This window comes from Myotis daubentonii, chromosome 13 (genome assembly GCF_963259705.1).
Source record: "Myotis daubentonii chromosome 13, mMyoDau2.1, whole genome shotgun sequence".
NCBI lineage: Eukaryota > Metazoa > Chordata > Mammalia > Chiroptera > Vespertilionidae > Myotis > Myotis daubentonii.
In genome coordinates, this window is record NC_081852.1 from 2724323 (window position 1) to 2735936 (window position 11614).

Here is an 11614-nt window from a genome sequence, read left to right on the forward strand (position 1 = left end):
GAGTGGGGAGATGCAGAGGTTGGAGAGACCTCCAGATGCCCTCCCAGGGGCTCACGAGCCTCTGGGCACCCGGCAAGCAGCTGCCTCCCGCCTGCCGTGGACAGCCAGGCGGAGCACTGCCTTCTGAGCAGAGCCTAGGCCATCCCTCTAGAACAGGTGCCTCTGCAAGGGTGGCGGTATCTGAGAACCATCCCCCGGGAGTTAGTCCACGCCTGGCCTTAGCGAGCACCAGTGGGCATGAGCTGTGTTGCTGATAAAACTCTTTACCTGAAATGAGTAGAGTTGCTCCAGATCGATGTTTCCTGCTGTAACTTCACCATGAGCCAGTGTGTAAATTGTACCAGGACCTCATTGCAGAAGCCAAAGCTCATAGTGGTTGTGGGCCAAGCCCTGGGAGACTGATACTTGGGGAGCTGAAGGGCTCCGTGGGTGTCGGGACGTCCCCCCCACCCCCCCCGCCCCGGACACCGCATGCACCACGGAGTCTTCTACCCAAGACCTGCACAGGCCCTGAGGAAAGATGCCCACATTGCAAAGGCGGAGAAGAGCCCCCAGTGGGCCCACCCCAGGGCACACAGCTAGGTGATGGCAGACTCAGAACCAGAACTCGAGTCTCTGGCCCCAGCTGGTATTCTTTCTATGACAACAGGCGGCTTCCTAGCCACCATCCTTTCCCCACTTATGAGTACACGCATGTGATCATGTGGACACATGTGCCCACACATGCTCAGGCGCTCAGCTTGTCAGCACCGACGAACACACCAGGACCTGGCTCCTAACCAGTTCTCAGGCATAGCTACAGCTTCAAACCCCTCCTTTTGCTCCCCTCCCTCCCTGGTTATGCAACTCCTCTAATTCGGCTCAGCTGCTCAGCTGCCAGCCCGGTCCTAATCCCCCTGCTGGGCGGGCTCACAAAGGCTGCCCTGTGCAGCAGGACGTTCCTTCTGCTCTGGCCCGAGGACACTGCGGGAGGAGGGGCAGCAAGAAGGAGCCCAAGGTCCAGCATAATCCCCCCCATGGGCCCTCGTGTGTCCCCTGGCCCTTTAAAAGGAAGGGGTCTGTTTCTCAGGAGCCAGAGAAGTGCTGGGCCAGGGGAAGCGAGATGGCAGAGGCCGGGTCCCTGCCCACAGGCTTTGGGGAGCTGGAGGTGCTGGCTGTAGGGGTGGTGCTGTTGGTGGAAGGTGAGCAGGCGCCTGGGCAGAACGGGGCCCATTGGTCGCCCAGAGTCGGGCTGCGGTTCTGAGGCTGGCAAGGAGAGGTCCCCAGCCCCCTCTGTGCTGGGTCCCCGGGGCTTTTGGTGGCTGCATTGGGGAGATGCAACTTGCAGTCTGGGAGCCGAGACGGAGGAGCCAGCAGAGGGTCAGGGAGGAGGGCCTCTGAGAGGGGGCATTGACCAGGGCGCAACCAAGCACCAGCTGCAAGCCTTTGCACTGTCCCTCCAGCACGGAGACTGTTTACTCCCTGGGAGTCTGAGAATCTGTAAGATCAGGCCCCGGGAGGTGCTGGAGACAGTACTGCCACCGGGTGCTTGCAACCGAGTCACTCGGGCTCCGGCCCTCGGGGCCCTGGCCTCCTGGGTGTGTGGGGACGAAGGGGTCATAAGGCTCCAGCTGAGACAGACACCTCTCCGCACCCCATTCCTGCCACCACCTCCTTTTCTCGGCCCTAAGCATTCCCATGGCTGGGCGACGGGGCCCATGAGGTGCCAGCCTCACCCCGCATCCCCACGGTGCTCACTGAGGCCAGAGCTGGGGCTGCGGGCCAGCCAGACGGGACTGGGGGGGAGAACCCTTGATCGGAAATAATCTGCACATTTTCTCACCCAACGAGAGTCGCCAGTGGAGTGGGCACACTCCACTGGTGGCCCGGCCACGCTTCCCCTCTCCTGGGAAGCTGCAGCCCAGCTCCCCTGTGCCCTGAACACGCCTTGACATTGCACCACGGCACGTCTTTGTGCACGCTGCCCCTCTTTCCAGAAGGCTCTCTCACCCTGTCTTCCTAGCAAGTGCTCAGTTTTGAAGGCAGGATGCTTCCCCGTTTCTCACTTAGATGGGAGAAGCTGCGGCTTAGGCTTAGCGTGGGTAGGGAGTGACCCAACTTCAAGGTCAGGTCTGCCTGCCCCGCCCACCCAGCGCTGCAGCAGCCTCCCCTCCGAGAGCCGAGAGCCGCTCCCTGGCGGGCTCCCAGTCGAGATGGCACTGGAACTGGAGAAACCTGAGCTCCACTCCCAGTGGCACCACTTACTAGGGTAGGTTAGCTGGATCTCTGCGCCTCAGTTCCCGAGTCGGGAGGACAGTGCCCAGTGAAGACCGGGAGAGGACCTGCAAAGCGCAGCGTGTGCCGGCCGGGCTGGTTGGCGGGGCGCTGTGGGGGGCTGCCAGTGCGCCGGCTGGCCTGCTTGGCGGGGTGCCGGCCTGGCCTGGTTTCCTTCCTCGCTGTCTTCTCGTTCGGCTGCCGTATGGCGAGCAGGGTGCTTGCATGGCTTCATCTGTGAGGCCAGCCCTCCTGGGGGTGTTGGAGGAGCTTCGCTGAGAGTTGCTGAGTGTGAGGGCTTGGGGGGTGAGAGGCGGGTAGAGGGCTGTTTAGGCTCCGCCCAGCCCACACCTGGCTCTGACCCAGGCGGCCTCACGAGCCCCCTCTGCCAGCCCCTACCTCCCTTTCAGCTCTCGCCGGCCTCAGCCTCAATGGCCTGACCATCTTCTCCTTCTGCACGAGCCCGGAGCTCCGGACCCCGAGCCACCTGCTGGTGCTGAGCCTGGCTCTGGCGGACAGCGGGGTCAGCCTGAACGCCCTCGCCGCAGCTACGGCCAGCCTCCTCCGGTACTGCCCTCCCTGGGCCCTGACCTCTGGGTCCTGCCCCCGGCCTGACCTCTGGGCACTGAGCATATTCCTACCAACAGAAAACTGCCCCGGGCTGGGGGGGGCGGGGGGCAGGCTGAGCTGGGCTGGATCCAACCCCAGACCCGCAGCAGTTCCTGGAGCACAGGAGCTGTCCGCCCGACCACAGCGGCTGCCGGGCGGAGAGCGGGCCTGCCACCGGCTCCCACGTTTGAATCTTGGCTGCATTAGTTCCCACCTCTTGGCTTCCTCTCTAAACTGGGTCTTATTACCTAACTCGTGTGGTGGTTGGAAGTATGACTGCTATGACTTGTGAATAGCTTCACCCCATCACTGGCCCCGGGGAAGCAAGCCGGACCTCACAGGGCCTGAGACCGCCTTCTGGGCAACCCGGGTCTTCCCACTGGCCCCAGTGGGTGTTTCCAAGAGCTCTTAGGGCAGCGGTTCTCAACCTGTGGGTCGCGACCCCTTTGGGGGTCCAACGACCCTTTCACAGGGGTCGCCTAAGACCATCGGAAAACACATATATAATTATGTATTGTTTTTGTGATTAATCACGATGCTTTAATTATGTTCAATTTGTAACAATGAAAATACATCCTGCATATCAGATATTTACATTATGATTCATAACAGTAGCAAAATGACAATTATAAAGTAGCAACGAAAATAATTTTATGGTTGGGGGTCACCACAACATGAGGATCTGTATTAAAGGGTCGCGGCATTAGGAAGGTTGAGAACCACTGTCTTAGGGGGACTGAGCCCTGGCTCCTGCAGGTGGAGGCTGGCCCCCCCTGGTGTGAATGGCCTGGGTCCAAGCCAGTGAGGGCTCCTGGCTGAGACCTCCTCCTGCTTCTGCTGAAGCTCTTCCCTTGTTTGGCTCCCAAGGCCATGAGCTGGGAGGCCTGGGGTTCCCTCTGACTTTGCCTTCATCGGCTCTGTGACCTTGGCTCAGCACCTTATCTTCTCTCAGCCTCAGTTTCCCCATCTATGGAATAAAGGTATGAGCTCTCTTTCCAACCAGGGTGTTCCATTTACTGTAATGGAGGCTCCTGATCACACAGAGACCTTTGTTCCAGCCGTGGGGCTGAGCCTGAGCCTGCACCCCGCCCCCCCCCCCAAGGGACCTCATAGGAAAAACAGATCATACCGGCCTCACCTGAGGAGCTGGGCTGATGGGCTGACGTCAAGGAAGGGCCTCCACGCTGCTCCTGGGCAGGGGCTGGTGCAGAGGCCAAGGGAGGTCCCTGTGCCCATGTCTCCGCAGGCGCTGGCCCTACGGCTCGGGTGGCTGCCAGGCTCACGGCTTCCAGGGCTTTGCAGCTGCTCTGGCCAGCATCTGCGGCAGCGCGGCCATCGCCTGGGGGCGCTACCATCACTACTGCACCCGTATGTGTTTGAGGCTCCCAGGAGGAGGGATCCCCAGGCAGTGAGGGTGATCAGGATGGAAATGTGCTCAGTGCTTCCCAATTCAAGGGCGGGGGGTGGGGGTGTGGGTCCACGCGGGTGGGGTGCGAGAACCAGGCAAGGAGGAAGACCGCATGTGCTGGACAAGCTGTCTGTGCCCTTGCTGTAGCCTCAGGCAAGTCAGGGGTCCTCTCTGAACCTTAGTCTCCTCTTCTACCAGATGATTTTTGTAACCAATCTCCGTTTTATCCTGAAAATCAAATCAGATCATGGATACAGAAAATGTCCTTGATGACAGGCACTGTTGGGGAGCAGAGAGGTGATGTGTACGTGTGTGTGTGGCTGGGCATGTGACCCCACACCTCACACTTCCACGGAGCCTGTGCCATGCCAGAGCTTCATGAAAACTAGTCTAGCTCTCCATTTCCCAAGCCATATTGTCCAGTGCCATCTTCTTAATTGGCCATGTGAGAGTACCACCTGCTGTTATTTACTTGATATTTCTTTTTTAGAGGTGAGCCGCTTTTAAAATTCTAACACCCGCTTTATTCTTGTTCTAAACTATATCTGTGACCTCACAGCTTTAATGTTCTTATAATTTTAATACACATTAATATAAAACCCATGTTCACCCATAGGCTCTCTAGAATCCCCTTCACCTCAGAGCATACAAACCTGCTTCGGTGAGCAGTGGCTCGGCAAACCCACAGCAAGCCCCACGGCAAACCCCATGGCAAACCCCACGGCGAACCCCACGGCAAATGCCCAGCTGGCAGACTGGGAAGCAGAGACTCAGAGAAGCGAGGTCGTGTCTAGGCCACAGCTGATGGGGCTGTGCTGGGAGTCGGCCTGGCCTTTGTGCCTTCAGAGATTTCCTCTCCCTTGTCCCGGTCTCCACGTTTCGAGCAATGGAGGTTCTGTGGGGTACGTGGTCAGCATGTCCTGGAGCCCTGGGCACGGCCCCTTTGGAACCACAGATCTTCCCTTGCCACAAACACATACACACCCTTGACCCTTGGCAAAGTCACATTGCTATGGGTTCAATCAGCGAGATAGACCACCGACTCAGAATTTAAATTTATTAAGCTGGCCAGTGACTACAGCGCATACCTCCTCACAAGGGTGCCTCACAGCTGCAGTACCAACTGAGAGGGCAGCAAAGCTTTTATTTGCAAAAACTACGAAGCGTTAACTGGCAGAGTGAAAAGTTCAGGAGGAAAACGGGGTCACACCTGGCTGGGTTCAATCATACCACTTTGTTTCTTTAAAACAATCAGTGATTTTTCTATGCTGCGGTCCCTGCCGCTCGCACAACATGCTTCTCTCCAGACCAAAACATTGCCTTTGTTCTGGCCTCTCCTGTCCCTTCTGACCTTGGAGCTCCTCTCCCACCACCATCCCAGCCCTGCCCCCCAAACTCCTTCAACCACCTCACACACACATGGACTCTCACATGTGCGCACACACGCACACCTTCTCAGAGAGCAACAGGCTTCTCCGCCTCAACACGGCAGTGAGCCGGTGCCAGGGCCTAGAGTCCTAGACCAAGGCCCCCCTGTTCCGGAGGGTGTGCCCAGCGCTAGGCAGGGAGGGGCGGAGGGGCAGGCGGGGCTGAGTGCAAGACTCCCTCCTAGGTGACCTTAGGTGTGCACCTCGGTCATCTGTTTCCAAAGCCAAAAAGGCTAATGCAACACACGGGTCAAGATGTCTTTGAATCATTGTGCCACTGTAACTACTGTGGGTCTTAGCCAGCCAGGAAACATCACAGACGGGGGGCTTCAACCACAGAAAGTTCTCTCTCCGGTTCTAGACGTCCAAGGTCAGGTGCCAGTACAGCTGGGTTCTGAGGAGAGGTTCTTCCTGGTTTGCAGGTGCTGCCTCTTGCTGTGTCCTTACATGGAGGAGAAAGAGATCATCTCTCTCTTAACTCTTCTTTTTAAAAAACGTATTTTTATTGATTTCAGAGAGGAAGGGAAAGGAAGAGAGAGATAGAAACATCAATGATGAGAATCATCCATCAGCTGCCTCCTGCACGCCCCCTACTGGTAATTGAGCACACAACCTGGGCATGTGCCCTGACTGGGAATCAATCTGTGACCTACTGGTTCATAGGTTGATGCTCAATCCCTGAGCCACACTGGCTGGGCCTTATCTCTTCATAGAAGGGCACTAATCCATCATGGAGGCTCCACTCTTGGGACCTAAGTGCCTCCCAAAGTCCACATGGTTATGGGGCTTCATGGTAGGAATTTTGGATGGGGAGCATAAAGATAGTTCATAGAAGGGGACATATCCAAGCCAACTCTATCTGGGGCTGTGTCCGTGGAATCAGTGTCAGGTGAGGGGGTTGTAGACCTGCTCTTCTCTGCTGATCCCCCTGGAGTCCTGTCCACAGAGGAGCATGAGCTATGGACAGAGAAGGCATCTGGGAAAGGCCTTCTGCAGCAAGACCAGGAGGCAGCCCTGGAGGGAAGGGCTGGGTGAGGATGTGAGGGATGTAGGTGGAGGAGGTCAGGCCACTGGGGCGAAGAACACTGTCAGGACCTAAAACACTGTCAGGACCTAAAACACTGTCAGGACCTAGCCTCCACCCGTAGCATTGAGATGCCCAAACCCCATGCCCAGAGCTCTTGAGTCTGGAGCAGACTGCTGCTTCTGGTCATTGTGCCCAACCATGAAGCCCACTGTTCTTCCATCAGCTCCTCTCAACAACCCTCCTCCTCCCTGCAGGCAGCCGATTGGCATGGCGCACGGCCGCCTCCTTGGTGCTCTTCGTGTGGCTGTCTTCGGCCTTCTGGGCAGCACTGCCCCTCCTGGGTTGGGGCCACTATGACTACGAGCCCCTGGGGACCTGCTGCAGTCTGGGCTACGCCAGGGGGAGCAGGTGAGGCTGGAGGCGCCCTTCCGGGGGAAAGCGATGTCATAGCTGAAAATCCAACATTGGCCAGGCAATCCCAGCTCCTTAGCTGTGATGCCCACTTGCAGGCTGACGGTGGGCAGGGAAACCCACTCTGACCGGCTGAGTGACGCATGGTTGCGGTGTGAGGGCAGAGGTGGGCCTGGCAGCGGCCGGCTGTGAGCACTGGCCTGGTTGGTGGTAGCAGCTGCTGAGCCCAGGACCCTTGGCCATCTCAGCAGTCAGCCGTCGGAGCTTCGACTTGCTTGCTTTCTACAGGGAGTCCTGCCCTGGGGTTCGATGGATTCAGGGAGTGTCACGGTCTTTGCTTTGGGAGGAACCTCCTTGGCACAGTGCTCAGGTCTCTAAATCCCCTGAGCCTCTGTGGCAGCCAGGCCCTGGCCAGCCCTGGAGAGACAGTGGATGCACACGCTCGCTGTCAGGGAGCCATGTCTAATACTGCCTGTCTCCCCCCTCCCCCCCCCGGGGCCCCTGGGAGACCAGGACTGAGAGGAGGGGCCACATGGGTTCCAGCTGCCCTCTCACTTCCACTAGAACCGTGTTGCATTTGCTGCTTTATATGTTTACTCACATTTGCTCATGAAGTGTCTGCCCCTGATGAAACCCACTTGAGAACCCTGGGTCCTCCCAGCACCTGCCATGCACTCTGGGCAGCGTTTCCCCGGCTGTGCCCATCCTTCCGGCACCCCTTCCCCCACCTGCCCTTAATGGACAGCACCAAGGTGACATGGTATCTTCTTTTAAAAAATATATGTTTTTTCTTGATTTCAGAGAGAGGGAGAGAGATAGAAACATCAATGATGAGAGAGAATCATTGATTGGCTGCCTCCTGCACATCCCCTACTGGGGATGGAGCCCACAACCCGGGCCTGTGCCCTGACAGGAAATTGAACTGTGACCTCCTGCGTCATAGGTCAGCTCTCAACACTGGCCAGCGACATGGTATCTTCTTAATGAAGGGTCGGCCCTTGCACCTCCCATGACCACAGCAATTTCTTCAGTGACACAGTGCCCAGTCTCTGGCATCCGCAGGCCCCTTTAAAATCCCTGTGCCAGGATCACTCCTGGAATGCTCCTTCCTCTTGGTCCACTGGCATCTCCATCTGGTAAACATGGTTTCCAAACAGAAGTGCCCACCCCCCATGCTGGGGGCACACACTGAGCTGGGCCCCTGGATGGGCAACAGCTAGTGAAGGAGGACCCTCACCCAGCTCCCTGGCTCCTTCAGGGCGTCTAGGAGGCCCTGGTGGCTTCCTGGTTCTGAGGGGAGTGCAGGCAGGACGGGGAGTGGCCACACTCTGAGCTCCCATCTCGTGGGAGCAGTTCCCGCATGCCACTGCCCAGAGCTGAGGCGGAGGGACTCGGGGAGCTCTCACCCTTGAGGGACAGCCTCCCGCTCCCCTCTGTCTGCAGAAACTTCACCAGCTTCCTCTTCGTCATGGCCTTTTTCAACTTCCTCCTGCCCCTCTTCATCACAGTCACTTCCTATCGGCTCATGGAACAGAAACGCGGGAGGACCAGGACCCCCCAGGTAAGGCCTAACCCTGGAGCAGAGGACTCTGTGCTGCTTGGGGGCGTGGCAGATGCAATGGGGTTCCTGTGTTTTCAACAATCAGAAGCAATGCAGCTGTCCCAGGGGAGGGCGAGAGCGCCCCTCCTGTGGGTGCTGGGGATTGGTCGCCATGACCTTGGGGAAGGGCCAGGGCTGCTCAGGCTTACCGGCTGGACACTGAGCCCGGAAAGCCAGGGCCCTGCCAGACTCTGTCCACACTGTTACGGTTCTTTCTTCTCAAGGACGTGAGGGCCGGCACACAATCACATGCTTTTTATAAAAAAAAACTTTTAATTGATTTCAGAGAGGAAGGGAGAGGGAGAGAAAGAAACATCAATGATGAGAGAGAGTCATTGATCAGCTGCCTCCTGCATGCCCCACACTGGGGATGGAGCCCACAACCCGGGCATGTGCCCCGACCGGAATCAAACCATGACCTCCTGGTTCACAGGTCGATGCTCAACCACTGAGCACAGCAGCCGGGCAAAATCGCATGCTTTTTCAAAGCTGCTTGAACGCGTGGAAAGGATGAATCTAATCCCAGGCACCAGCTCTTCCCCGCGACGTGAACCATACCCTCGGCCACTTCTGAATTTCCCCAGGGTGTTTCCCTGCCCCAGTTTTACCTTTGTCACCTGGATAATCTTTAGCAGATGAGTCAAAACAAGCAGCAGAGATTTTTAAATCCAGGTATTAATGGCACATTTTCCAACTCCCAGAGGAGGAGCGGTCTTATTGAGGGGCTGGCTGAGCCCTCTGCCAACGCTGCGGTGGGGCAGGAAAAGGAGCCGGCCGCTGAGACGCCTGCGCAGGTGCTTCCCTTTGACCTGGAAGCGGGGCTCACTCTGCGAGCTGCAGGGAGGGCCCTGAGTCACAGCAGGAGGGCCAGGCTGTGCTGGGACCCGCACTGGGTTCAGGTTCCAGGCGCGGCTCCCGGGCGGGTCGCCCCGCAGGCCGGTGCCATCGCCGGGAGATCAGGCTGCCGCGGGCGTCCTCATTCTTCCGAGTTGACTTAAACCTTGTGGCCGACATCAGCGGGCGCTTCCCTGGCCCTGGCCCCGAGCCGGCCGCGCTTAGTCCTTCTGTGAAAGGAACACAGTCTAGAGAAACAGACACTGAGGTTTAGGCTCACAAGTCCTCGCCCGAGCGCACGTGAGAGGAGAGCATGGCAACTTCCTCTTACAATTAGATCGGGAGCGAGAAGCCCCCTGCGTGGCACATCGCCTGTCCCGGTTGTGTCTCCAGCGTGGGAAGCGGCCCCTCTGAGCCCAGGACCCCAGTGCAGCTGCAGGAGAGCTGGTTCCCAGGCTGAGGTGTGAGGGCCACGCAGGGACCCTTGTGCACACAGACATGCTCAGGGAGCCCAGGCTCGACCAGACCCTGCCTCTAGGCCAGTCAGGTAGAATCTGGCCATTTTACAGACCAGGCAACTGAGGCTAAGCAAGCTTACATGACAGGCTGAGGCTGTGCATCTGAAATGGCAGAAGGGCCCCTGAGGCCCCAAGCTCCCCCACAAGCTCAGCGCCTTCCTGCAGCCTGGCCACGTGCCAGTGTGCACATGCCCACATGGTCCCTGGCTGCCTGGGCTGCCAGCCGTCAGGGCGGTCACGCCCCCTCCGTGCCCATTTCTCCCCAGGTGAATACCACTCTGCCAGCCAGGACGCTGCTGCTCGGCTGGGGCCCCTACGCCCTCCTGCATCTCTGTGCAGCCCTCGCGGGCACGGCCCGCATCCCCCCCAGGCTGCAGGTGGTAAGGGACCCCCAGTGCCAGAGCCTGGGCTCGCTCCACCTTTGTCTCTCTCTTGCTTTCCTACCTCCATGATATGCTCTCTTTCTCTCTTCCTTTAAATACCCATAATTCACTGGGACTGTGCTTGTCGCCCAGGCCACAAGGGCAGCTGCTTGATGCTGCCTAAGCCTCAGGTGAGGTGACAGGGCAGACGGCTAGAGGCGGACGTGCCTCTGGAGCCAGGGACTAAGGCTGTGCCCAGAGCCATGTGCTCCCAGACAAGACACATGGACAGCTGATCGGAGAGGACAGGGCAGCAGGACAGTGATGGGGCCCTGGGGGGTGGAGGGGATCACCAGGTGGGACCAGGGAGATAGGCAGAGGCTTTGCAATTTCTTTCCTGGTGTTTTTGCGATTACAGGTGCCCGCTCTCATTGCCAAAATGGTGCCCACAGTCAATGCTGTGAACTACGCCCTGGGCAGTGGAATCTGGCAGCGCCTGTCCCTGCAGCGAAGTGGGTGGGACTCGGCCCAGGGAGCCACTCGGGTTCTACGCTGACCAGGGCTGACCAGGGCCCCCCTCCCCCGCACCCCCTCCCGCCGCCTGGACAGAGCCAGGGCTGGGTGCTGCCCGTGGGTCCTAACCAGCAGCCCAGAGCCAAACTCCAGACATGCATCCTTCAGCCCGAACGGCCAGGAGCCCAGCCCTGGGCCAGACACTGTAGGGAGGGGCTCTAGGGTCAAGCCTTGGGCTGACCTATGGCAGGTCAAGTCCCTTAAACAAGTCCCAGCCTGGAGGGCAGAGCTCTCCTAGCATAATTAAGCCTGACCTTGTAGCCCTCCCTAATTCCATCCTAAGTAGCTAATGGGCTGTGGGAGGTGCAGCAGGTGTTGCCAAAACAAGAACATTTGTATACATGTTCATCTACCCTTGTTTTAATCAGCTATAAAATAAAGCATTGGCTTGCAGACTAGTCTTTTGTGTCCTCATCCAGGCACGGGAGATCCACCGAGCTCCAGCTGTATTCTCTTGTCTGTCTTTTCTTTGATCCTTCACCACCTCTCCTCAGGTTCACCCTGGGCCGTGCACGGCCCAGGACACAGGGCCTTGAGATGCCAGGCTGCATGACAGGAGTGTGTGTGTGTGGCGGGGGGGGGGGGGGGGGGG

General features: G+C 58.4%; 1 protein-coding gene across 2 annotated transcripts; it reads left to right on the plus strand.

Moving 5' to 3' along the window:
- Window positions 1-959: 959 nt before the first annotated feature.
- Window positions 960-11382, plus strand: RGR (retinal G protein coupled receptor). Of its 2 annotated transcripts, XM_059662010.1 has the most exons (7): window positions 960-1181; window positions 2664-2820; window positions 4109-4230; window positions 6979-7132; window positions 8579-8696; window positions 10354-10467; window positions 10868-11382. In XM_059662010.1, exons 1-7 carry the CDS (start codon window positions 1103-1105, stop codon window positions 11003-11005), a joined length of 882 nt encoding a protein of 293 aa, XP_059517993.1. In that variant the 5' UTR covers window positions 960-1102; the 3' UTR covers window positions 11006-11382. The 2 variants fall into 2 exon arrangements, with proteins under 2 accessions (XP_059517993.1, XP_059517994.1); XM_059662011.1 differs by lacking the exon at window positions 10354-10467.
- The last annotated feature ends 232 nt before the right edge of the window (window positions 11383-11614 follow it).